Raw genomic sequence first — 26,051 nt, forward strand, 5'->3', positions numbered from 1 at the left:
GCAGTTGAGCAGTTCTTGAAGTGTGGCTCGCCTAGTTGTCGACAACTTGAGTTGTGAGTTGTTGACGCGTCATGTGTCTTTGAATCAGTTCCTTCGTGCACAATTCCTTCTTTGGACGAGTCTGTAGCTAAAGCCACATCGCAACGCGTACACTGCCCAACGCACGGTTGCCCTCCTCCACCATCCGACCATCACTCCTGATGCCTCGCTTAGCAGTGAAGGTCCACTTTCAACCGCTGAAGCCGGAATCCAGGATTCGGAGTCAACTCTAAATACTGGACATTCAACCATCGTGATTGCTGTTCGGATCTTAGGTAACATGTATGGACTTCGCTCGTTCGCTCGGTGAGCTATCGGTGATTACCTGCTTTAGATGGAACCTTTGCACCGAGGTTGTTCAGTAATAGTATGACTAAGGTAGTGAGTGCTATCTCGCTAACAGTAATTATTCTCAATCGGTCGAAAAACCTAAAGCTCTTCTTTTATGATGAGCTCGAGTCAGGTTTCGTAGGTTTCTTATTGGGTCTAAGATCCTTCCATCCCATCCCCCATGCAAAACAGAATGACGCGATCGCGAGTCCTAGCGACAGGAAAAACTCCTTGTCGATGCTGGATACGTAGGCCATCAACACTCCTGGCAGTGCAACTTGAGCAACAACTTTGCGGAACCCAGTTGCGCCCGCTCCAATTACCAAGTCAGGGTCGACGTCCGGGGCGAACACGGGGAGGTCTGCTTTCAGAGCGCCAACGAAGATGGCGTTGCCCAATGCCAAGGCAATGGCCGAACCCATGAATTGAGAGAATGTTACGAAAGACATTCCTTGGGCAATCTGCTCCGGAGGCAAATTGGCTTGTATGGCGATGCTTGGCTAGAGAACCCAGTTGTCAGTTTGCCTTTCTAATATCCAATGCTCAGCTGAAACATTGCAACTTACAATTTGCAACACGACACCACGACCAGCTCCGGTAAGAATCTGGAACCCTACCCATTGCGCAATTGGTGTAGTTGGTGTCAATGTTGTAAAGAGCCCACTGGCAACGATTGTTACTGCGGTGCCTCCGATAGCCCATGGAAGGTAATATCCGAGCTTGCCCACTAATAACAAAGTCAGCAAACCTTTTGCCAAAGTCTGAGTTTGAAGCACAACTCACCTAATATACCTCCACCAAAGGCAGCCACGAGTTGCGACAGAATACTCGGTAAAACGTTGACGCCGCTCTGAGACGGCGTTGAGCCCTGGACTGCTTGGAAGTAGAGTGGAAGGAGATAGATCTGGATCATCGCAGAACCGACCATAGTGAAGTTGGTTGAAGCGGCGCACCAGACCGGTCGCTTTCCTGCCATCGACCTGGGGATAAGTGCGTCATCCCCTTTTCGATAATTCCAAGTTAAGAACGCGACGAACGAGACTGCAGAACCGCAGAACATCCCAATGACCGTTGGGCTACTGAACTCCTCGCTTCCGCCAATCTCCAAAGCCAGAAGGAGCAAAACAGCAGCTCCAGCACAGAGAACAAATCCAAGAAAGTCCAGGTATTGATGTAGCTTCGGAATCACAGCCATCGGGCTTGGCTTCGGGACTTGATCGGGAATGTCTGTCCAAACGAGGAGAGGCAAAACTAAACCGCCGATGGGAAGGTTGATGTAGAAAGCTGCACGCCATCATCTGATGTTAGAGCTGAACTCTTCTTCGGGAACCTTCAGCAGGTGTAAAGTTACTCACCCCATCTCCACGTGCTGTACTGCGTTATCACGCCTCCTAGAACTGGACCGAAGACACTTCCACTGTTTGCGACTTTACATGTTGTTAGCTTAGACCATTAGGCGATAGTTGCGAAGACCTACGGCCGATCAGCAATCCAGTAAGAGCTATTGCCTGGTTGTTAGCATGTGACAAAATTGAACAAGAGGTTAGATCAAACTAACCTGGTCTCTTTTCCAAAGGTACGGATCCAGCAATGATTGTGAGTCCTCCACTCATGATACCAGCGCTGCCCATTCCCGCAATGACTCTACCAACAATCAAGATCATCGAAGACGTCGCGGCGCCACAAATAAGCGAGCCGAGTTCGAAGATCACCAGGAACGTGAAGAACGACCACTACGACTATCAGCAAAAGACTACTGCAAGCAATCGCTTCTCTTACTTTGGAGCTAAAGTAGCGATAGATCTTTCCCGTAAGGGGCTGAAATGCTGCGTTCGCGAGGTGATACGCGCTTCCATACCAGCCAATATCGCCAAGAGAGTGAAATTCGTCGGTGATCGCTGGAATTGCCTATGACGGTATCAGCCCCAAAGATCTCTGGCAGGATTTCCCGGCAGCTTTGGCTTACAGTGACAATAATTGAGCTGTCGAGGAACATGAGCCAGCAGACAAGTGTCACGCAGGTCATCACCAGGAACAATCTGTATCCAGATAGGTACTTAGGCGTTGGCGGTACTATCAGAGCCGACGGTTCATCTTTCTTCTCGTTTTCTTGGTTCTCTTGAATGGTTTCTGTGCTCATGTTGATTGATTTCTCTTGAACGAGGCTAGGACTTCTGGTCTTTTCGTCCACGAATACGGATGGAAACGTGTCTGTAGAGGTGAGGCTCAAGTCTATGGAGAGCGTCTGACGGTCGGTTATGGTGACAATGCTACGCCTTCTCACCGTTGAGGCTCTAGCCACGGAATAGACGTCTGGTTCGCGATCCATGGCGCTAAACTTCCGATTTCGATCAACCAAAAACCTCTAGGTGTAACTGTCCCCTCCAAAAATGGGACCTGAATACTTGGCACCGGGGGGAAAGAGAGTTAGGGCGCGCAAGGAAAGGACGGTCTAACGGTAATATCTTTCTGTTCCCTTAAACTCTGGACAAGGCTTACTAGGCGTCAGCTCGGTGTCGGTGTACGAATTATGCGACTGTTAAGGATTTAAACTTTGCACAGCAATCTGGACTACCATGACACGAGGCGAAATTATGCAAAAAGGGGGTCATGAGTGTCGCAGACCAGTAGCCCACGACTCGTGAGTCGTGTATTGTTACATGGATGGCCATTTGTGTCGTTCTCGGCTGCGTTTCTGCCACAAAGTCTATTGCGTTTGGGCCGATGGGAAAGGCCAGGAAGACGGGACACACAGGCGTGAAGGTGACCATGGCTGGCGGAAAATTATTCCCTGGTCTTTTTGCGCCATGTTCCCGGCCGACTTTCCGCCACACTGAAGTCGAAGAGAGGAGGTGGGTGGTGCACGTGGTCCGTCAACTGAGGTGGGATATGCGACAGTCTTCGATTCCTTGGAAAAATCTCAAGGCCATGGCTCTGGGATGAGTCTTCAATTAGACGAACATACTTACCTAGGTGGGTTGCAGGTACGACCTAACTAGTAGACGCGAAAGCGAAGAACACGATCGGGGGTCCGCAAGCCAGCTTTGCTTGTCGACAACTACCTCCTGCAATCTAGTCATAAGGTTCAGCGGTACTCAGTCAATGGAAAGTTACTTCACATTGCGATCAAGTAATAGCGTCTCAGACTATCGGCGCCCACCGAAATTATCCGATAGATGAGTTGATAGACTTGCAGGGAAAGGGGCTTCCGTGAAGTCTGTAGTTGTCCATGGCATATACCTGGTTACGTAGAGCCATCGGTTTCAAAGAGTCATAGTCTCAGCGGTAAAGTCTTACGATAATCTTCGAGGTCTACCCTACGTTATTTGCAAAGTCTAGTCGTTATCAACAGGGGCGAAAGGTATACGAAGGCGATACGAAGAGCACACTCGGAAGCCATCGGTACTACTCGGCCCTCGGAAGTTGGTCACGTCTCTGTGAGGACTAGCACGAAAGGGGTTCTCCAAGGTTGACCACAGCTCTTGATATCCATCATATCGTAAAGTCTCGTTCAAGTCGGAATCCGCTGAAGTAGGGGGTCTGATTCGTCACAGGCCCTGATACTTTGTGTACTTTCCCCCTACTAGCTTAATTAAGGCCCTGGGGAGACAGGGTCTATGTCCAATGAGATAGGTGTGCAAGGGGGTTACAGGGGGATGCGGATTCCGACTTGAAAAAGATTCTACGGTGTAGTCTTTCGACCGCTTTGAAACAGCCTACCTCCATACTCGAGGTCAATCAATTGTATGCCAACTTCGATTCTTTTTGGTGACGGTTGTTGCGCAGGATAAAATCACGACGGGCGATGATTGACTGTCAATTCGGCATATCGCGGCAATCTGCCTCTTATCGCCACGTTCCCGGGTCTTATCGTCGGCTATCTGCCATAACAGTCGGCTAGTTGGTACATCATGTAGTATTCGGAAGATCACAACCGATTGTAAACAAAAGAACTGCTGTAGCCGCGAAAATGAGATCCTCTCTCTGTTTCCTGTCAGATTCCCATCTGTCGGTTTTCGTGATTGAATATGGTTTCACTGGTGTTGTTAAGCAGTGTTTTGCTGCTCGTGATTCAACGGGTAAACGCAGGACCTGCTGTCACTGTACTGAACGGGACTTACGAAGGTCTTCACCTGGACAACTACGAACAAGATGTCTTCCTCGGAATGCCATACGCTCAACCTCCAATTGGAGATCGCCGTTTCAAAGCACCAGAAAGTCTGAACACATCGTGGCAGACGCCCCGGTCAGCAGTCGAGTATGCTGATATCTGCATGCAATACACTGTAAGAGCTAGCCATGTGAACAACATGAATTGAAAGCTGACCGTGCCAACTCAAGGCCCCTCCCAGCTACCCAATGTCTGAAGACTGCCTGTCGCTGAACGTCATCCGGCCGAGCGACTACAACGGAACAGAAGCTCTTCCTGTCGCAGTCTGGATCCACGGGTTTGTTTCTATGCCCCAATGTTGCGTACTGAGACTGACACGGTACCTACTCTAGGGGCGGCCTCTATGCCGGTTCATCCAGGGAAACCAACTTAACGAACTTTGTACGACAAGCCAGCGCCGCTCAGAAACCTTTGATTGCCGTCTCCATCAACTATCGACTCTCAGCCTTTGGGTTTCTCTGGGGATCCAATGAGTTGACAGCCAATGGTTCTGCGAATAATGGCCTCCGTGACCAAAGGTTGGCTTTGAGCTGGATCCAAGAGAATATCGCCGCTTTCGGCGGAGATCCACGCAAGGTTACAATCTTTGGTCAGAGTGCGGGAGGCCTATCCGTCGGTAAGCATCTGATTGCGTACGGTGGCAGGGACGACGGCCTGTTTCGCGGAGCAATCATGCAAAGTGGCGGTATGACAGAGAAGTGGCCATACAACGTAAAGGATCCCGTTGCGTACACCGAGGATCTCTACCGAAACATCACGGAAACAACGGGCTGCGCCGACAAGACCAGCCCGCTCGAGTGCCTCCGCAGCTTACCTGTCGAGTCCTTGTCCGCCGCTCTGAATGTCAGCAACACACCTGTATTCTCAGGTACCGGCCTTGGACCATGGCTTACGCAAGTCGATGGTGATTTCCTCCAGGATGGGCCGACCGCATCTCTGGACAAGGGCCATTTCGTTCGTGTACCAATTATGTACTCGACGACAACAGATGAGGCAACTGTCTTCATGTTTGGTGGACTCATTGACACCGACGACGACTTCAAAGCACTTGTTGCGGCTGGCGGCCCAGACGAGACCACTGTGTCCAAGATCGAGGCCTTGTACCCCAGTAATACCACCGGACTCCCCGCAGGGTATACTCCCTCAACGGAAGATGTTCAATTGTACGGCGCTCAGTGGAAGCGAGGGGTCATGTTTCACACTGATGTTGTCGAAACAACATCACGACGAATGACTTTGAAGGCCTGGGCTACTGCTGGACAAAAGGCATATTCAGCTAGGGTCAATCTCTTACCTCCTAGCACCACGGCCCGTTTAGGTTCGCATCACTCCATGGATGTCAACTTCATTTTCGCAAATTTGGACGCCACCACGTCCAACCAAACACAGTTCGCGACAGCCTCCAAGCTCATGAACGGAGCTTGGGCGTCGTTTGTCTCGGACCTTGACCCCAATCATCACGGAGGTACGTTTACTTGGCAGGACTTCCTATATTGAGCTGCCGTGTCTTTGTAAACAAGAGTTGCTAACAGGGCAAACAAGTTTCTGACGCGCCAAATTGGCCCACGTGGACTGGAGATGTCGCAAACGGGACTGGGAGCTACGGAAGTAACTTGGTCTTCAACGCCAACAGCGACCCTTCGTCGAATTCGTTTCTCGAGCAGGACAACTATCGGCTTTCTCAGACAGACTATTTGGCAAGCGTTATGCAGAGTCAGATGTACTACTAAAGGAGAAGGATGGACACCAGAGAACAACTGCAGACTTGGCAATCATCACTTTCTCGGGTCCCTCAAACCCGCATGCATCCCACATCATTCTGCTCAGCGTTTGTGATGAGGGTTGACTGAATTCCCTCGTCATCCGATTCGGCGAGACTGTGACGTTCTCCACAAACTTAATCTCAGTGCCTGAGAGTCGTTCACGCCAAGAAGGCCTTTGCGCGCTGGATACTTGGCAGATGCCTGCCATCCCACCGGGCTGCTGGCTAGAATACGAACACAATTTCCGCATTTGAGGTAGCCCCGTGAACATCCCTCCGGAACGCGTTATAAATGCAAGGGACTCGGTTAATTGGTAGCAATGTGGCGCCAGCCAAATGTTACACACGGGATGCAAGGGACGCTCTTCCGTCCTTCGCTATTGGTTTACACGTGTTTCTTTCGAATTGCTTGGCGTTGGCATTCCAGCCGATGGGATAATGCAAATGCAACGCTGAAATACAATAACAATGAGCATATAATTTAACAGCGAACTTTGCGATTCCTTGAAACGCTTTCAATATCTATCTTACCTTTTGAGCCCAGCCACAACCCATTTGTTGAGGTTTACGCAACACCATGGAAAATTCTGCTTGTACTTTGATGAATGCCTGTTAAGCATCGTGTTGCTGTTTATGATAACCAGGAAAATTACCGAAACACTTTGCTACTTGATTCAAGTTCGAATAGACACGAAAGAGTGAGAACCGTACACCACCAGCAAGCCTTTCATTTTGTACATCATCTGAAGTCTTTCTCATTCGTATGTCTCAGTAGTTAGCCGCTGAAAGCAGAATATCGCCATGAAGCCAGACGAATCTAGCACAGTAAGGGGACAAATCCTTCAATTGGACCCAAAGGACCGATGGAAGCCCATCGACTACATCCGCAACATCGTATTCTTCGTCCTCCGGCATCCGATTCGAGAGGATATCTTGCGGACTTCTCTCGACAACTTGATACGAAACCACCTCCCCGTTCTCGGTTCCAAGATTCAGTCAGATGGAAAGCAGGGAGGTCTGGTTTGTCATCTCCCAACACCTTCTCACGATGGCCCACTTTTCGGATGGTCGAGCCGCCGCGTTCAAACAACTCTGGCCGCAAGCCAACTTCTACCCGCATCAAACATATCAGCTAGCCAAGGGGTCACATGGGGGAAGTCAATCGTTGATTTAGAGAAAGAATGGACCCCTACAACCTGGCCAAGAGCACGCTATGAGGATAAGCCAGATACCGCAACGTTTCTTGTGCATCTGACCCAGTATGAAGATGCGACTGTTGTATGTACGAACATTCCACATGCGATTGTGGACCAGCTGGGGTTCTCTAGCTTTGTGAGAGCGTGGCTGCAAGTAGCACGTGGGGAAAAGCCAGCTCAGTTCCTGCAACTTGAACGCGGGGCTCTCGACGGTCCAAAAGATCTAAGTGAGAAAGACCTGCAGAGAAAGGCAACTTACAGAGTTACAACTGCCAAAGAGAGAGCTGGGATCTTACTGGGTTTTGTTCCGGAACTCATCTTGCAACCATCCGAAACCCGACGACTCTTGGTTTTCCCTGAGGCTTTGATTGCCAACTTACGAGAGAAACATCAAGCAAAGATCGCTTCGACTCACGGAGCAAAGTTGCAGGTGACAAACGGGGACATTGTCGCGGCTCTTCTGTTGAAGGTGAGACCTGTGATCTCCACTCGCGTTGCTATAACGATGCTGATAAATATTCCAGTTAACTCACTTGCATAGAAAGAAACCAAAAATGATCATGCTGACTGGAACTGTGAATGGCAAGTTAAATGGCTTGAGGTATGAGTAAAATATTGATGAACTAACGTTGAGGCAGCTCGGGGTCGCCATCCGGCACTCATGGCCGATCAGCCATACCTTCACAATGCAGTTATGTACAGCACAGCACATTTCTCAATCAGCCGAGACACTTCCGTATGCGATATAGCCTACCACAATCGACTTGCAGTTATAGAAGCTCTTAAGCCTGAGAATATCGACCGGGCTTTTGCGGTGACTCGAGAGATCGCCTTACGTGGGTACACTATCCACGTGTGCGAACCTGGGGAGCTCAGTTTCACCATCACCAACTGGACAGCAGCTTGGCATGGGATTGACTTTTCTACATGCCGTGATCAACCTGCCGGCGAAGACGAAGAACTAGTGGCAGACACTGAACAGCATGCTGAACCACAGCATGTACCCATACCATCACCACTTGTGTTTGGTCACTCGCTTCCCAGAGGAAGGCCTACCAGATGTAAGTGGGATTAGATTTCGCTACAAGCTTCTGGAGGTGGCTAATCATTGGCCGTTAGTCAACGCCCAGATCATGTGCAAAGCGGAAGGCGGCTATTGGTGCGACTTCACATCATCCACCAAGAACATGGCCCTTGTTGACCAGCTTATGAGTGTTGATCCAACCCTGGAGTCAATATAGACCTCTACCTACTATTCTCTCTTAAATAGCTGGAAGAAATCATTGCACAGATGTGGAATTTAATCAGTATGAGACTATTAGGTACGCAAGAGTCGGGGCCAAGAAAGCATAATTCGATCATCACATAGGCACAGAGAGATAAGAAGAGTCCCAGGCTGCTTGTCATTATACTTAGCACGAAGACCTTTGCCACTGCTTCAATACGCTGCTTAGATACCATCGACTTGCCAATCCCTGTTCAGTCACACATCTCAGCGGCTGGCCGATCACACCACTGCATCGCCATCCACAACAGCCCTGCAGACTGCAGTCAGCATTTGACATGACTGAGGCTAATGTGAGAAGGATGCATTCAAGTTTGCTACTATACATCGGGTTCAATGTTGTGATCGAAACTGGAGTTCGAATCTCTGCACAAGTACTGTGTATGTATGCTGCCCCCAGCCAGGAAGTCTCGGTTGACCTCACGCGGAGACTGCTGAGTCTTTGCTATGTCATATGAGAATCCTCCTTCGAGGCGGAGGAAAGTAAGCTGGGGGCAAACCGATTGCCCTACCATTCACCAAGTCTGTGTCGGATTCGGTAATGCAACAAGGTATCATCGATTTTCGGTTAACACCGGCAGCGTGCCCATCTTCACCGGATCCAGAACTTGAAGGCGCGCAATGAACTAGGCGTACAACGAGTAAGAGGTCGGATCCGAGCAGCGCTAAAGCGCGCCGAAGACGCGTGGAAAATGGAAAATTTGAAGTTAAGGCCCCAATCAGAAGGCATTGCTCATAGACCTTGTCCCACTGTACCCATCTCGTTTAAACCGTTTAGCGGCGGTGGGTGTGCGAGGTTGATCCTGACTCGATGAAGGGCACTTTTGCCGATGGCGCAATTGCTCTTATGTACGACTTTGATGAGAAAGGTCACCAACGTGAGCGAGACTTTGCCTTTGCCACCCGCACCTTGAGTGAATTCGCAATCGAGGGCATGATCTAAGAACGAGTCGTGATTGAGGCGGTTGAATTCGAGGAGGAACCTTTTGTAGGAACACGATCCATCGTCGACATCCCCGGCCATCCCACGTAGGCCCGACTTCAATGTGACCCCGCCACACCAGTCAAGAGCCCTAAAGCCAAAAACCCGAGCCGCAGATCCGGGCGAGGTCGTGCCATCGCGCGACGCAGGCAATATAAACATGAAAAACGCCGATGACACCATCGCAGAGATCCACTGCGTCTAACCGTTCAAGGTCACCTCCCAAATCTGGAAGCTGTTCGGTGTCTGCAAGACTTGTGGGCGAACATGTTCGGTCCTCGATATAAGATGCATCAGGCAGCCAGGATTGCTTTCGGGAGAAAAGCTTGTGTCCCCCAGGCTTGGCCGACTTGGCTCCCGTGTGGCGTGCTTTTCCAAGAATCTTGGCGATCAGCCGCTTGAACGACATCTGCCATGTCTCCCTCAATCACCACACAGCCAACGGCCGCTAGCGAGCCCAAGACCTCCGGCAACGACGCTATTTCCGCCGAGTCTCCCCGCGATGGTACGCCCGAGAAGACGTCCAGCGAGCGCGCCGCTCCCTTCACGGAGGGCGACATGGAGAAGCCGCCTTTTGTTTTTACGACGCAAAGGAACGGATCCGAGGTAGCATTTGACGAAGATGACCCGCGATTGCAGGACATCCCGCCATACGTCCGCCGCATCGTGAGCCTGTCGGATGACCCCGGACTGCCGACACTCACCTTCCGCTACTTCGTCCTCACCATCATCTTTGTTATTCCCGGAGCGTTCCTCAGCATGATGAGCCATTTCCGCACCACCTACGCGCCGTACTCCGTCTTTTTCGTGCAGATCGCTTCCAGCTATGCCGGTGTTTGGCTCGCCAAGGTTCTGCCCGCATGGCAAGTCAAGCTGCCATTTGGATACGGCTTCAACCTGAATCCCGGACCATTCAGCGTCAAAGAGCATGTTCTCGTTACCATTTCTGCAGCATCTGGAGCGACTTACAACCTGGGCTACACCCCGGTTGCTATGGCCGAGCTTTACTTCAACTCCCGCATCAACCCAGCGGCTGCCATCTTCTTCATGTGGGGCATTGTCTGGACGGGCTACTCTTTCGCGGCTCTCGCTCGTCAGTTTCTGATCTACGATCCCCAGTTCCCGTGGTTTACTGCGTAAGTTTCTGTTCCTTCAAAGAATTTGTCTTTGGTACTACTTACCTACTATTGCGCATTGCGCACGGAGATAAATCCTTTGTCCAAGCATTAGACTGACTTCGACTTAGTCTCTGCCAAACTGCTCTATTCGAGACGCAAAAGAAACAGCGCGAGAACCCCACTGCCGCCTCTCGCAAGCAGACCAGAGTTTTCTTCCTCGCTCTGGCCGGCATGACCCTCTGGCAGTTCCTGCCCGAGTATGTCTTCCCGATGCTTGGCTCTCTGGCCTTCCTCTGCTGGGTTGCGCCGAATAACGAGACCGCAAACTTCGTCGGTGCCGGTTTCGGTGGAATGGGAATGCTCAACTTGTCCCTCGACTGGTCCAACATCTCGAGCAGTGCGAGCTTGTTCTTGACCCCCTGGTGGACCCAGGTTGTCATGTTCCTGGGCTTCGCTTGCAGCGCCTGGATTCTGATCCCGGCTGCTAAATTCGGTCACCTTGGAGAGTGGAACAAGCACCTCATGTCCAACCGTCTATTCCTCGAGAACGGAACATCTTACCCAACCACTTCGCTACTTACTGCGGACGTCTCCTTCAATGAGACAGCTTATCAGGAACTTGGACCCCCGTTCATTAGTACTCACGTCCTCTGGACCATGTTTTTCGATTATGCAAGCTATACGTCGGCATTGGTGTGGGCTGGACTCTTCGGCTACAAGACCATCAAAGCCAGTCTCGAGAAATTGCGCCAGCGCAGCAAGAGCGGAGCTGAGATCAGCACTCAGTACAACGATCAACTCAGTATCCTTCAACGCTCATACAAGGAGGTCCCCATGTGGTGGTTCTTGGCCTTGTTTGCCGCTTCCTTCATCTCTCTAGTCACCATTACCGCAACTGGTCAGATGTTCATTCCGGTCTGGACTTACTTCGTCGCCATTGGTACTGGAGCCATTCTGGTCGTTCCCCTGGGGTACCTGTACGCCTTGTCAAACTTTCAACTGGCAATCGGCACTGGTATGTTGAAATCCATTCTTTATCACGCAATATAAACTAACGGAGCACAGTCAATGAGCTGTTGTACGGCCTCATGGTAAACTCTGTCAGCGGCTTCAAGAACCCGACCGGAGCTTCCGCCTACGGTGCTATTGCTGGCAACGCCTGGTACCGCGCGCAATTGAACTTGCAAGATATGAAGATCGGCCACTACATGCATTTGCCACCCAAGACTGTCTTCTTCTCTCAAGTATTCGGAAGCTTCTTGGGCGTCCCGATCAACTATGCCGTCGTCCGCTGGGTGCTTGACACCAAGTTCGACTACCTTACTGGCGCCAAGGAAGACCCTGCTCATCAGTGGACTGCGCAGTCTCTCACGTCCAACCTCACTATGGGCGTCCAGTACGTGCTCATCGGCCCTCGTCGCCTCTTCCAACAACACATCTACAAGGTTCTTCCCTATGGCTTCCTCGTTGGCGCCTTCGTCCCCGTTCTGATCTTCGCCCTGCACCGCTTCTTTCCGCGGGCCAAGTTCCAGCTGTGGAACTCGACCATTTTCTTTTCCACCATGGCTAGCTTCTACGGCAACATCAGTACCGGATACTTCAGCAGTTTCATCGGTGGATTTGTCGTCATGTTCTGGGCATACAGATATCGCTACGATCTTTGGTAAGTGACCAAGCGTGATATGTGACCGTTCTCGCGTCACAAAGTTGCTAACGCCATATCAACAGGGCCCGATGGAACTACATTCTGGCGGCAGCCTTTGATGCAGGCTTCAACTTCAACATGCTGTTGACGTTCTTGTTCTTCGGCGCAGGAAAGATTGTGACGATGCCTTATTGGTGGGGTAATAATGAGGCCAGTTCTGAGAGATGCTTCGCTCTCAGCTAGGTTCATTTTGGCATGCAACTATAGAGATCATGAAGCCGATCAAATGTAGTTTTTTGAACACGCTTTTCAGTGTCCACGCTCCAGCAGTACTAGTCGTCAGGATGGACTTGCTACAACACTTCATGACCATTCCCCGTCCAGTACCCAAGGCCCCCATTCTCGAATATTGTCTCGCGAACGACAAAGGAGGCACTCATGGCCTCAAGTTCGTTGGTCGTCGGCTGTGGACGATGCATGTGTCCATCCGGAACAGATTCGAATAGCTTCAGTAGTTGATGTTGCTGTATGCGTTTCCAGTCCCACAGCACGTAAGCCCGGTCCCGAAGCCAATCGTTGTGGTCGAGCATCAGCCAAGAACCAACCGGCTGACTTTTATGCGCTGCATACCAGGCCTCACACGGTCCTTTGTCGACATCTTCGTCCATGCCGCGACTAAATACAATCGACAGCAAGTCACCTTCATCGCGGCCTTCTGATCCAGAGTCGTCATTGCAGTAGGCACGAAGTACGTCGAACAGTGCCCCTGGACAGTTGGCCCAGCCTGTCCTGGAGCTAGATCTTAGTATCTTGTTCCTGGTTTGGTATGAAGAATCCGATTTCACCAGACGCCGGAGGAAAAGGATTCCTTCTGCCATCTGTTGTTCGGGTGAGTCTATGTGCAGTGTGCAAAGACGTTATTATTGGAGTACAGCAACTCACCCAGATTTGTCTTTCGTCATTTCTCCTGCCACGGTGAAGGTAGTCGACGTTCAGTTCACCAAAGAGGACGTCGTGGTCGATAACATCAGTGCTGGCTTCAACGCTAAATCAGACCTTGGTTCCTTGTCGATCGCGAGAAACATACCCTCAGCAAACCTCGATTCCCAGAATTCTGCGACAGAGCCAATCTGTTCATTTTCCCAAGGTGGGTTCCTTGAAAAGAACTTGACGTGTGCTGTATTGCCCAAGGGTTCCCTGCGATCTTTGTACATATTCCTGAAGAGGGTGTAGAATAGCTCGAGGCGATAAAACGCCCGGCAGAAGTTGTAACATTCCTCAACTGACAAATTTGGTTGTGTGGTAACTTGGAGCTGGTCTGAGTGGAGGCGTCCCCAAGACTCAGCGGCAAAGCTGGAGGTGAATTCCACGATCGCTTGGTGCCTTTTTGACATCTCTTGTCGATGGACAACTGACATTGCCTGCATGCGGCTACCTAAAAGGAACGGTTTATCATACAGAGTGTCGACTAGGCCGCGCACTGCTTCGCTTTCGATTTCGCGGGGGTGGTGAAGACGGAAACGAGATGCCTCTATGACAGCCACGGCGTAAGGGAGCAGGGCTGGAGTTATTTGTTGTCGTAGAATTGCAACGTCGATTCCACGGATTTGATTGAAAGAGTTATAGATGTGACGGCAAGTTAGCAACGCTGCGGTTAGAGACTGGAAGTCATCCAGACTCCCGAGGATGGATGCTACGAGCTCACACGGCAGCGTTGTGAAAGACATGATGCACTGATGAGGTGTCTGGGTCTCACACTGCTATTGCGAGTAGGCAAATAGAAAGGAGAACGCAGTATAAGACCGTGTCAATGAAGCTTCATCCCAAGCTAACGAAGACTTGAAGGCGAGAAGATCGATCAGTGCGTCCAGGCGCACGTCAGCCATCAGATGAGTGCAATGCGGCTGCCTAGGCTAAGCCACATTGAGCTGGGCCATCAGCCAATCAGCATGTAAATTTCTTGTTTTGCATCAGTCGGTGTGTTTCAGAAGTTCGAATGTTTTAGTCTGGAGAAATCATTGCGAAGCAAGCCTAAACTTGATTGATTCGTGGTTGTTACTGACAAGTGGTAACCGGCACGGCGAGCCATCTGATGCCGCCCTTCTGCTACCAGGCGTGGGCTAATCCCCAACGCGTACATACATGTCTTCAATCTCTGGCTCATACAACTTCAAAACCGCTGATCTCTGAACATTACCTTTACCAGCCAATGGAAAAGGCTTGTCTTTTATGCCAAAAATGATCTTGTCCTTGGCCAATTGCCCCGCGGCATCCATGATGGTGTTGCCTTTCTCGACCATGGGCAAAATGCTTTGCAGGGGATCATCAGGCAATAAAGACTCATCGTCAACGAGCTGTATTACTGCGCAGACAGTCCGCTTTCCAATACCTCCAACGACTGCATACTTCACAGCAGGATGCCTTTCGATCTCTCTTTCCATAACCACAGGGTTGACATTCCAACCAAACTTGGTTACAATCATGTCATCCGCTCGAGAGTAGAATTTCCAGTGATGCGCTTTTGTCGGGTGCTTGGTGAAGAGGTCATTGCTGTGGTACACATCTTGGCTATTGGTATGCCACCAGACGTGCTGGCGCTTCTCGGTGTAAGGATTCTTCACGTAGACCAACTCATATACGCCGTCTGCCCCCTTGACTTCGCGCGGTTCCCATTTGAGGCCACTTTCCTTGTCGTTCAACAACAACCAAGCCCAGTCTTCACGGTCTGGTATGTGGCCAAATGCAGGTCCTGCCTCGGTAGCCCCGTAGAAACTCTGGAGGCGGACCCTAGCAGACAGTGCATCGCCTGCAGGCTTGCTGAGCGCACCCCCAGCAAAGAAGATGTATTTGAGTTTCTTTTCGACCAAATCCAGGAGTTTTGGCGACTTTGCAATCATCTCCAGGTAGATGGGAACGCCACTGAGACTATCGATATCGGCGTGCTCAATCACCTGCTCAAGGATGGCAGGCGGAGTCGGACCGCTGACGATGGGCCCCAGTACCATCTTCTTCTCCCGGTAAAGGGGATCAGTCACTCCAGTGAAGAGACCGAAAGGGTGATATATCGGTTGGGTTTGGTAAACACTGGTCGACTCAAGCAGCAACTTGGCGTACGGCGGGTGGCCATCCAGTTCTGGAACGACCTGGTGCAGTTCGCAGACGCTGTAGGATCGGTTGGTCCAGACAATCGGCTTAGGAAGACCTGTAGTTCCCGAAGAGTGGCCGATAGATATGGGGTCGTCGCATGCTTCTCTCCAGGACTTTGTGTAGGGGTAAGGCTTTGGCGGATTGCCTTCCTCCAAAAGGGTGTCAAGACTTGGAACTTGGAAGACTTTCATGGGTCTTTCTTGTACAAGGGAGTCAATCACTGCTTCTACTCCCTCCGTTCGCATAACAGTGTGGCAGTTGGTCTTTTCGCAGAGGTGAAGGTTGAAGATCTGGCTGTTGAAGTGGGAGCAGAAAAGGACGCTATGCCCGGTTTTGATACCAGCAATGAGGGTAATGATGTACCTCACATCAGCGAGACCATAGTACATGACTGTCTCGAAATCGCTGCTTTTGCCGATATTGTCGTCGATGTACCAGGCTAGTCGATCAACAGCAGTTGCGAGTTGACGGATGGTGATGTTGCGAAATCCATCCTGTGCGATGTTGTTGCTGATGGCGTGTGACACCCAGGTGCGGTCAGGCTTTTCTGCCAATGCGTCTGCAAGGGCCTGAGGAATCAAGCGTTGCTCAACTTGGCTACCCATAGTGACTGATTGCTACAAAGAATGCTAAATGAAGTGCCTGCAAATAGACAGTTTCATCTTGGGTTTTGCTCCATGGCAAGTCTTGGGGGCCATTTAAGATATATCTCTGAAAAGGGGCAGGGGGTGAAAGGCCATGTGTCAAGCTTTCCACTCTTTTTTCTACCAGGTTAGATCAATAGAGAGAACATATGCAACCCGAAGCTTGTATGAAATAAGTGCTTAGACGATCTCACGTCAGACCAGGGGGTTCATGTGTTCTTTACGGGTATAACGGGTACTTTGGTCAAAACGGATCACCTGGCTAAGCGACAATTCGACTAGATGACGACGCTAGTGCACCCAGTTACGAGTGCGTCTATACCCTTCCCCCGCAACATTGGATCCCACTGGTACCTAGTCTGAAGAGCCATTGAACTGACTGAATTTTGGCCTTCTCTGGTAAGACTTGAGCCACTTGTCATACTCGACAATTTGTATTTGTTCTGTGATCGGCACATTCACAACGCAGCTGGGGCAGATCTTGATGCTTACCGCCACCAGCCCTTGCTCTGTCATCGACTTCCACGTTGCACTGACCGGGCCCTCTGAGAGCATATGCACAGTCATACTGTGACGCCAAATCCACCTAGCAATGCTGCAGTCGTATGTCTTCCTGCATCGAGTGATTTAAATCTCATGCACACCTTCCGAACATGGGTCCTCGTGTCGGCAAATTTCCAAGCGGAGACCATCCATCAAATAGCTCACGTAACTCCGCGAATGGGCTTCCTGTAATCCTGCACAGTACATAGAGCACTAGCATGTAGATCGGCGTCTCAGTTCAGACCCAATAAAGTGTACCAACGGAGAACTCGATTTCCGAAGGACAGCGGAGTAAATATAAGGCTGCTTACCTGTATTGCTTATTCTCAACGCCAGATTTCTGAAGCATGACGATCGCATTGCACACATGGTCAGCCTATACATGACGGCAATGCCGGCAGTCTCGATGAGGCACCAGCCGTTCGGCTCGGTACTTGAGTGGTGCTGACAACCGTTTCAGATGCATACATAAGCGATCAGGCGTGGCTCACGAGTATCTAGCATGATTACTCGGAGTCTCGGAATAGCTTGCTGCACTCAACTTAGTTGGTTTCATTATATCAGAGGCAGAAATGTTCTCTGCAGCCCTACATGAAGCCCTTGCTTCGTTGTTGATGAGGGGACTTCTTGGACTTCCATGCCAAATGTTATGTGTCTATGTATGACATCCATGTATTGAGGTCTCTGGGTAAAGTATGACGACACTATAAATTCTCAGATTTTAGTCCTCATACGGGAGCATCTCAGGCTTCTTCGGCACTTTCTTGACTCTTCCCTTGAAACCCCATCCAATCTGCTTTGCAACATGGATGTCAACACCCAAGTCATCAGCCCATTGCCACACAAGGCCTGGGTTCTTTTGGAAACCTCGACCGGCAGCAATCAAGTCCAACGGAGTGTCCCCTTCCTCATCAGAACCCGTTATAAGCTTCTCGGCGAGGTTTCCGTCCTTGATAATACCCACAGCGCTAACAAGCATCTTATCTCCAACAGCCGCCTTGATCTCCTTGGCCATGGGTGCTTGGAAGCCAGCGCTGGCAACAATCTTCTGTTGAGAATGATTGCCGCCAGTGGACACATCGAGCACATCTACCCCGTGATCCGCCAGAATTTGAGCCAGCTTCACACTCTCGTCGACGGTCCAGCTTGGGCCGTCCCACTCGGGGTTGGTATCAAGCCAGTCGGTTGCACTGATTCGAACAAAGAGTGGCATGTCCTCGGGAATGACCTCGCGAACAGCATCGACGAGCTCGATGGCGAGACGAGTGCGGTTCTCGAACGAACCGCCGTATTGATCTGTGCGCTTGTTGCTCGCTGGAGAGAGGAAGCTGGAGATGAGATAGCCATGCGCAAAATGAAGCTCAATTACATCGAAGCCGGCACGAAGAGAACGGTAAGCACCCTTGACAAAATCTTGCTTCAGTTGGTCTATCTCGGCGATAGTCATCTCCCGGGGAGTGGCGTGCTTGTCGGACCAGGCAAGATCACTTGGGCCGACCACATCTTGAGGCCACCCTCCAGCTTCTTGACCAGCAAGTGTCTCGAAGCCCAACCAGGGAGCAAGTGTTGATGCTTTCCTCCCGGCGTGTGCCAATTGGATGGCGATGATCTGGTTTTGGCTGTGAGCGAACTCGACGTGTTTCTTCAGAGTCTCAACATCGGCATCGAGCCAGATGCCAGAGTCTTCCGGTGTGATACGGCCGTTGGCCTGCACGGCTGTAGCTTCGACCATCATGAGGCCAGGCTTTGGGAGCGTCAGTCTCTTCATCCTTTGAACGTTGTGTGATGGGTTACTTACTCCGCGCTGGGCCATACCTCCGTAGTGAGTAATGTGCCAAGGGGTGTGGAAGCCCTCATGAGCACTGTACTGGCACATAGGACTGACCCATATGCGATTTTGGAGGGTGGCACCTCGAATTTTCAATGGGGTGAAAAGCTTGGGGATAGGCTCTCCGGAAGGCTGGGGGTCAACAGCACTGCCCGGGCGAGGGTCTTGCTTGGGAGAGAAGAACGAACAATTGTCGGCAGCCTCGTTGAAGCGTCCCTCTTCGGCTTTTACGCCGGGTTGAGATTGAGTGATACGATGGGTGAGGTATGCAGACATTGTGAATGATTCTCTTCTCAAAAGGTTTGAGAGTGTTAATATGCGATCGCGAAAGAATACTCTTGGTGCGTCAATTCTAGATTTTCTGGCTGCTGCAGGTCGGAAACATATTTATACCATACATCGTGGCAACTATCGTGACAAGCGTTGGAGCCATTAACTAATAGACGACAATCAAGTTGTCCTAAAAGTGGAAACTTCGTCATACGAAACTGTGTACCCGACGGCCCGACATACCTCATTTGTGGAGCTTTACCATGCCAGGCTCACAATTGACTCCTTTGACTACGAGAATCTGTCGATTCTCCGTCAACAACTGCCGTCCATTACGGGTGGAAAGTATTACAAAGCCGGCCAACGGACCAACTCAGTAGCCGCCGGCCTTTCTTTACGGATCAACCGAGGCCTAAGGCAGCTCCTTTGAGCGTCTTACGGTGGGGAATAACCGAGGATTCGATTCTATTGCTAGGGAGAGGGCTATGGCTTTATAAGCAGGCTACGCTCCCAGATCTCTGTCCGACGCCGGTGGGATGACTACGCGGGATTGGGCAGGATCTGTCTGGTTACAGCCAATGATGAAACAGACACCGTTCAACAAGCGGTTTCTAATGTCGCGAGCTCGCTAAACTACGGAATATATATTCCTGAGCTCCACAAATGTGGCTGCGCGTGTACCAAATATTCAGCCCGTTTTCTTTGATTGTTATGCGTGCATATCTTCTTTTCACGCTTGAGTTACGACTCGATCTAAATTCTTCCCCGGATTATGACATGAGTCTGCGGCAGGGGCCTTATAGACCTCTCATTACGACAAGCCTAAGTGTGCCTTAAATAGACCTCAACTAGCGAGGGCATCATCATTGCGCTCGCCAAGGCGCAGGATACGAAACACTTCGGACTTGGAGACGCGCGATTAGATCGACAAAGCCTTCAAGACGAACGAAATATTGACAATGTGACCAACCGTGTTATAATTTGCCAGCATACCTCAATGTCACGATAAAGATGACTCGGACGTCTCCGCGAAAATTGATTTGAAAATCAGCACTCGACAAAGCTGCCTAGGCATCATCATCTTGTGAGTCTCCGAGTTCCATGGCAAGTTTGTCTCATATGAATCGAAGGCTTGACACCACTTGTATCTATTGTGGGTGTTGTTCCGACGATTTCCGTAGCTTACGATCTGGAATCAAAAACAACAGTGCTGACATGTTGCGAAAGTTAGTTACGTAAACGATTGCCGAGCTGGAGCAAGGTTGATATCTTCAAGCGTGCCGTTTGGGCGCCGAAAAGGCCGAATTCCGCATTTTGGGCACGCTAGCTTCATCACGGGTCACTTATCGGACGCCATGATTCACGATGCCCGATGAGTCACCCTTGGATGACACAAAACGGTGCCCCATCGTTCATATCCAATTCCCATAGACCAAGAAAGATACACTCATTTGAAATCTTGTGTCTGCCAATGAGCCATTTTACCCACCGAATAATCAGCGTGGCTGTCCTCAACACGAGATGATACAACCATATAAGTCGCATAATGGTCTGGCGGACTATTCACTACCCGGAGGGCTAGTTATTAGCCAGATCATATCGACTGAAGCCTTGGAATTCTGGACACCCTCACTGTCCGATCTACTCCAATTATGCGTCAATCTGGACCCTGAAACATCATCAATTGGCTTTCGGGCACCGCTGTCTGAAGAGGACGCGACCGCCTATTGGACATCGCTCTCGTCAGACGTCTCAGGGGCCGACCCTTTGGTCTATCTCTTCGTCGTCAAGGGTCCTGCCAAATCAAACGACAATAATACTTTAGCGACCTTCCAGCTCGGTCAGAACCCCAAAGAGACGCATAAACACAAGATCGAGGTCCGCAAACTCCTTGTTCACCCAGCCCAGAGAGGGGGCGGTATCGGCCGGAAGCTCATGGATTTTGCCGAAAGGTTCGCCCGCGATGGCCTCGGAAAGACAATGATATTACTAGACACGGCCAGTGAAACGCCTGCGCGGGGATTTTACTTGAAGCTTGGTTACGTAGAATGGGGTGTTTGTCCGGCCTATGCGCAGAACGCGCTCGGGAGACTGCATGACTGCTCCTTCTTTCTGAAGATGTTACAGCCCACGGGGCAAGGTGTCTTAAGCCGGAATGAACGAGACGAAGCATGCTGCTAGAATGAGATATACTTGCTGGTCAGATGAAGCAACCCAATATTGCGGCGTAGAGTTCACCTTCAAATGAATTCACCACGTCTAAACTATTGATTCATGAAGCTGGTTACATACGTGAGAAGTTCATGATGACATCCTTAGAAAGACTTAAATGCACAGCCCCACGTTGTCTTGAATGCCAAGGCATAGGCCCTTCACAGGTGCTCTCAATATCCCCAACTTCCTCGACGTTTTCCTCCCTTCCCACCAGGATCATTCAACCCAAATCTGGTCCATCACCGCAAAGAGCCATCGACTCTCCGACACGCCAATGAGTCCGTAACCTATTGCTCCCGCTTATGGCGTCTATCTTTTATTCAAGTGGGAAGATCACTCCCGAGGCGAGTGCAGCGGAACCCTGTCCTCGTCCCCCGAAAACGCGTACGTTGTCGTTCAAGTGGAGCAGTGGAATTACGGCACGGGCGAGTTCGATAGCGGTCCGGGGATCGACATCCCATCCGTAGTGGGTCTCATAGACCACGAACTTGATATTGGGGTCTTAAGAGTCCTCCTCAGCTGGGATCATGAAGTGGGATGTCGGTAGATACGCCTGTTGCTGTTGCTTTTGATATTGCCCGCGACTGGAGGTCGCCATCAATCGTGACAACAATCAGGCCGTTATCCATCTCATCGATATTTCTGGTGCCGGGAGTGAGAAGCTCGGCTCGCGCTTTCATATGATAAATGGGAATATCAGGCAACTGGAACCGGATGGATGACTGATTGCACGCTCTTGCGGTAGGCGCTGATTCGGGGGAAAGAAGACGTCAATACTACTTCCCTCACGTAAGACCTGTTTTATTCTCAGTCATTAGGGGATCTTATAATAGCTGCCCAGGTACTGAATCGCGGGCCTTGATTACATTTGGTTTGAGCGACGTCTCTTGTGCATGAATGATTAGGCCAGCCGGTGCAGCGGAAAATTGATGTCCATAGCACCACACAATAGCTGAAAGAACCTACCGTGCCTTGCTAGCAGTCCGAGGAAGTCTGTATACAAAGTCTCTCAGGGTACATAACGTACTTCCTAATTCGGTCGAGAACATGAAGGCCAAGCCACACTTCCGAGAAACTCCCTCAATCTGCCTCACGACCCACCACGCCAGAAATGACGCCAAAGCAGACCTCCAACGGCTGTTTGACGAAAACGAGCCTCAGATGGCCACAAATAACGCTCTCAAATTTGGAAGAGGAACGCGTTTTGATATTACTTGTTCGGTGCCTGGATCGTGTTACATTGGGCTTGACACGAGGTTGGGCGAGATGACGACGTGCTTTGAAGCGAGCTGACTTGCAAGCCAGCCTTACAGGGAGGGTCAGCTGGGTCAATAACTTGCTCACGCCGAACACGTCCTATTAAAGAGGCTGAGAGACCTGTGAGCCGCAGGTGCTGAACTTAGAGGGTCAAGCGAAGGCTCCAACATCCAAGCCCGCCTCAGCAACGACCGACCCGTTTCTCGCGGTCAGAACCAGAAACGAGTTATTTAAATCCGGTATCGACGTCGGCATTCTGTCTCTTAACTGTAGACGAATATTCCTGGAAAATCCGCTCAAAATGGATATGACAGAGCACAACCACGGCCACTCCAGCGACGGCGACGGGTCCATGACAATGCCTGTGGTCTTCCACACAGCCATGTCCACCAGTCTGTTTTCTGAGACCTGGACCCCTCGTACCACTGGGCAGTACGCGGGTACTTGTCTCACCCTCATTCTTTTTACCATCATCCTTCGGGCTCTTCTTGCTTTCAAGCCGAGGCTTGAGGCAACAGCGTGGGCAGGCCACGATGACACCAGAGGCAGACTGGTGGTTGGGCATGACGACGAGGAGACCGGAAAAGAAGAAGTGCCGACCAGAAGTAATTCAAAAAGACGACTACATCCTGATAATGGGCTAAGAGGCATGATATCGGAAGCCAACATAAGGCTTGGGAGGGCGGTTTATGAGGTTCTCATTGCCTTGCTAGGCTACCTTCTGTAAGTGTGCATGCAGCCGATTCAGGGCAATGATACTAATTATGGCAGAATGCTTGCAGTAATGAGTATGAATGTCGGATACTTTGTTTCGATCTTGGTCGGCGTGTTTCTTGGGACATTGGGATTGGGCGGCATTGCAAGGGATTCCACCTTTGATCACTGCTCTTAATAGCCATTACCGATGGAGTTCATGAATGGCATGATCAACGATGAACTGAAGAAGAACCTGGGCTTAATCTTCGTTTTATACGAACCCAATGGGTATGTCACAAGCTTAATGAGACTTTCATGATTGGAACTTTCTCTTGCGGACAAATTTGTTTCTATGATAGTCCTTTGTCTGTTTTCCCTCAATGGTCGTTCCTTCCTAGGCTAGTACAAAGAGCTGCACACCCCAGAACGAGCCCTATCTAGCGTTAAGCAATTTCATGAACAGTCATGATTTTGGAACATAAGAAATGTTGAAACTAAGCTGTCGCCGACTCAGGTCTCATACTCCACCAACTGCCGCGAGGCCTTCCCCATGCGCTTGAACTGGCTTCTCAGGGCCGAGTTGTCGCAATTGACCAAAGTATTGACCCACTCGTCCTCCTTGGTCTCCTCGTTCTTGCACTTGAGGCTCGCAGCGCCAAGAAGGGTGGGCTTCATGTTGCCGTAGATGGTCTCGTACTGCTGCGGGCCGGTGACGAAGCCCTCGTGGAAGATACCAATGTGGTCGAACTGGTCCCTGATGCTGTTGTACCAGTCCCAGGTCTTGCGGTGGAGGGGATCGTGGGCGAACTTGTTGAGGCCCTCGACGTCTCTGAAGTAGTAGATGAACATGAGCGTGTTGTTGCGCTCGGCCTCGAGGGATTGCCAGGACGAGAGGTGGTAGAGTCCGTACTCGTCGGCGCGAAGGTTCAGGTCCTTGTTCATGGCGTCAAAGTATGCGCCGATCTCGCGACCGCCGGGAGAGAGGAGACCGAGAGGATGGTTGAAACGGACACCGAGGTGGAAGACCAGCAGAGATCGACCAGCCGGGGTGGCGGGGATCTTGCCGGTGGTGGGGTCCGGGAACTGTGCGGAGGTGCGGCCCGGGACGACGCCGTTCATGTAAGTGTTGGCCGACTTTGAGCGGGTTCCGATGATGGTTGAAATGATGGAGTTGAGGGCGATAGCGGAGGAAGGAATGATGGCGTATTTTGTCGGTAGAATGAGAAAGAGCGCTGTCTGCATGAGGGCGCCGATGGAGAAGAGAGTCGTGAGAGTGAAACCATCCTTGATGAGCAGCTGCAGCCAATCGTCAGCATCTGTGATCTAAGAGAAAATTGCATATCGAGAGTAAAAAAAAAAGAAAACAAAAACTCACAGATACAGTGTTGATCTGAGGAAGGCGGTAGGGCTTCGTGGTTGGCTTGAGAAGGCCGGGGAAGGTGTCGGTTGAAGCGACCATCGTGAGTTAAGTCTGTGGTATTTCCAGCGGGAGGGAGAGAAGTTTCGAACAAGTAGAATAGAAAAGATGGCGAGATTTGAAGTTTGAAGTTCTTGAAACTGCTTGGTTGGAGTGGGTTGTTGATGTGCTGGGGGGAAGGTTGTGACAGTGACGCACTGCAACTTCCTTTTATCTCAAGAAGACGGAAGCCGTAAGGAGGCTTGAAGCCATCGCCCGTTGAGACCCAGGCGTCGGACGGTCGGACGGTCGGGTGGGTTGTCGACGCTCCGCGCAGTCGGTTGGCGAGATTAACCAGTCAGCTGCGGGAGAAATCCAAGAACGTAATCCTCCTTCTTGCCCGAAAAGCGTTGGTCCGACTCCTCCGATGCGAAAACAGGCGAAAGCGCAAAGTGGCTAGGCAAAGAAGGGCTTAGCTTGGGGAAGCCGAAGCGATCAAGACCCCAGCGATGCGATCGTGGCTGCTGCTGGAAGCAGGACGCTCGCTAGGTACATACGACATGAGGAAAAGCGCAGAGTTCCAAGTGGGGCAAGCGTAGCTGAAGACGAAGAAGGAAGGATAAGGGACGCGTGGGAAATGCTCACAACATGGAGAAATTGAGAGTATTTTCTGCCGACGGCCTAATTATTCGCCAACCTCTTGACACTAGCCACGCGTGCGCCCCCAACTCAATGCCTCCATTTGAGTCAGTGACGTGTGTGTCTATCGCACTCGCTTGGATTTGCGTTGGCGAAGGAGCAATATCACACCGACCAACAGTCGTTTCGCACTCTTCGCAATCAATAGGCTGTTCAGCAAAGCTCTTCACAGCACAGTGTTGGTGTATGAGTAAGAGCAATATTCAAAAACGATGTTTGTCTAATATTTTCTCCCTCACGCAACGCATTCCGAGCGAGTGAACGCAGACGCGTCGCAATGGGCGATTCACTGGCTGTTACATGCAATTAAGCCAGCCAAGACGACGAACGGTGTAATAAATTCACCAAAACAACAATCAATATTCAGCCTATAATGACTCGATTTTTTGCAGCGAGGAATCCCAGTTAGATAGATTTATCAGAAGTGTCTGGCTGCCAGCTTTTTGATGTTGAAGGGCTATTCCAGCACCCATTTCAAGCCCGCACATTGGCGGTCTTCTGGGCGCCAGGAAGGTGCGGGCCCGGGCGCTGGGGGATTCTATATTTTCAACAGGTGCCTAGGTAGTACGTAACGCATGCCGACAACTGAAATAACAAATATTGCCTGTACAAGACAGAGGAGGCCATACTGGTATCCTTGAAAATATCTAGAGACAAGTTTGTAACATATTGGTTTATATATGTTTCATGAGTAAACCACTACGGGATCGGTTGGGAATACCTCGAGACGAATGGCGACATTCGAACCCAGGCTCGAGAGGTATCATACTCTGCGAAAGGTTACGGGAAAATCAACCGGGTAGTTTTATTGACATGTCCTCATACCATG

General features: G+C 50.6%; 10 protein-coding genes across 10 annotated transcripts; 5 read left to right on the plus strand and 5 right to left on the minus strand.

The window, feature by feature from the left end:
• Window positions 1-482: 482 nt before the first annotated feature.
• mlcE-3 (Efflux pump mlcE) lies at window positions 483-2,509 on the minus strand (the record flags this gene model as incomplete). The annotated part of the gene is made up of 8 exons (XM_032028518.1): window positions 483-869; window positions 936-1,096; window positions 1,153-1,653; window positions 1,725-1,796; window positions 1,847-1,870; window positions 1,928-2,102; window positions 2,149-2,277; window positions 2,336-2,509. The coding sequence occupies 8 exons, from the start codon at window positions 2,507-2,509 to the stop codon at window positions 483-485; spliced, it is 1,623 nt and encodes a 540-aa protein (XP_031891825.1).
• A 1,888-nt stretch (window positions 2,510-4,397) lies between these two features.
• Window positions 4,398-6,270, plus strand: LIP5-2 (Lipase 5; the record flags this gene model as incomplete). Its single annotated transcript, XM_032028519.1, has 4 exons — window positions 4,398-4,655; window positions 4,711-4,817; window positions 4,873-6,005; window positions 6,083-6,270. 4 exons carry the CDS (start codon window positions 4,398-4,400, stop codon window positions 6,268-6,270), a joined length of 1,686 nt encoding a protein of 561 aa, XP_031891824.1.
• An 833-nt stretch (window positions 6,271-7,103) lies between these two features.
• CGGC5_v008545 (uncharacterized protein) lies at window positions 7,104-8,739 on the plus strand (the record flags this gene model as incomplete). The annotated part of the gene is made up of 5 exons (XM_066152029.1): window positions 7,104-7,322; window positions 7,899-7,967; window positions 8,023-8,099; window positions 8,543-8,559; window positions 8,618-8,739. The coding sequence occupies 5 exons, from the start codon at window positions 7,104-7,106 to the stop codon at window positions 8,737-8,739; spliced, it is 504 nt and encodes a 167-aa protein (XP_066008810.1).
• A 1,440-nt stretch (window positions 8,740-10,179) lies between these two features.
• OPT3 (Oligopeptide transporter 3) lies at window positions 10,180-12,771 on the plus strand (the record flags this gene model as incomplete). Its single annotated transcript, XM_032028521.1, has 4 exons — window positions 10,180-10,901; window positions 11,012-11,898; window positions 11,949-12,546; window positions 12,612-12,771. The coding sequence occupies 4 exons, from the start codon at window positions 10,180-10,182 to the stop codon at window positions 12,769-12,771; spliced, it is 2,367 nt and encodes a 788-aa protein (XP_031891822.1).
• A 110-nt stretch (window positions 12,772-12,881) lies between these two features.
• Window positions 12,882-13,742, minus strand: CGGC5_v008547 (uncharacterized protein; the record flags this gene model as incomplete). The annotated part of the gene is made up of 3 exons (XM_032028522.1): window positions 12,882-13,406; window positions 13,471-13,565; window positions 13,616-13,742. The coding sequence occupies 3 exons, from the start codon at window positions 13,740-13,742 to the stop codon at window positions 12,882-12,884; spliced, it is 747 nt and encodes a 248-aa protein (XP_031891821.1).
• A 906-nt stretch (window positions 13,743-14,648) lies between these two features.
• Window positions 14,649-16,280, minus strand: FUB8-8 (Non-canonical non-ribosomal peptide synthetase FUB8; the record flags this gene model as incomplete). Its single annotated transcript, XM_032028523.1, has 1 exon — window positions 14,649-16,280. The coding sequence occupies one exon, from the start codon at window positions 16,278-16,280 to the stop codon at window positions 14,649-14,651; it is 1,632 nt and encodes a 543-aa protein (XP_031891820.1).
• Window positions 16,281-17,583: 1,303 nt separating this feature from the next.
• afvA-2 (NADPH dehydrogenase afvA) lies at window positions 17,584-18,966 on the minus strand (the record flags this gene model as incomplete). Its single annotated transcript, XM_032028524.1, has 2 exons — window positions 17,584-18,606; window positions 18,661-18,966. 2 exons carry the CDS (start codon window positions 18,964-18,966, stop codon window positions 17,584-17,586), a joined length of 1,329 nt encoding a protein of 442 aa, XP_031891819.1.
• A 1,515-nt stretch (window positions 18,967-20,481) lies between these two features.
• Window positions 20,482-20,966, plus strand: CGGC5_v008550 (uncharacterized protein; the record flags this gene model as incomplete). Its single annotated transcript, XM_066152030.1, has 2 exons — window positions 20,482-20,838; window positions 20,913-20,966. The coding sequence occupies 2 exons, from the start codon at window positions 20,482-20,484 to the stop codon at window positions 20,964-20,966; spliced, it is 411 nt and encodes a 136-aa protein (XP_066008762.1).
• A 1,766-nt stretch (window positions 20,967-22,732) lies between these two features.
• CGGC5_v008551 (uncharacterized protein) lies at window positions 22,733-23,323 on the plus strand (the record flags this gene model as incomplete). The annotated part of the gene is made up of 4 exons (XM_066152031.1): window positions 22,733-22,871; window positions 22,981-23,023; window positions 23,077-23,154; window positions 23,203-23,323. The coding sequence occupies 4 exons, from the start codon at window positions 22,733-22,735 to the stop codon at window positions 23,321-23,323; spliced, it is 381 nt and encodes a 126-aa protein (XP_066008761.1).
• Window positions 23,324-23,637: 314 nt separating this feature from the next.
• CGGC5_v008552 (Monooxygenase) lies at window positions 23,638-24,586 on the minus strand (the record flags this gene model as incomplete). Its single annotated transcript, XM_032028527.1, has 2 exons — window positions 23,638-24,423; window positions 24,503-24,586. 2 exons carry the CDS (start codon window positions 24,584-24,586, stop codon window positions 23,638-23,640), a joined length of 870 nt encoding a protein of 289 aa, XP_031891863.1.
• Window positions 24,587-26,051: the final 1,465 nt, after the last annotated feature.

Source organism: Colletotrichum fructicola (assembly GCF_000319635.2).
Source record: "Colletotrichum fructicola Nara gc5 chromosome Unknown KSG_Nara_v1_contig04, whole genome shotgun sequence".
Classification (NCBI taxonomy): domain Eukaryota; kingdom Fungi; phylum Ascomycota; class Sordariomycetes; order Glomerellales; family Glomerellaceae; genus Colletotrichum; species Colletotrichum fructicola.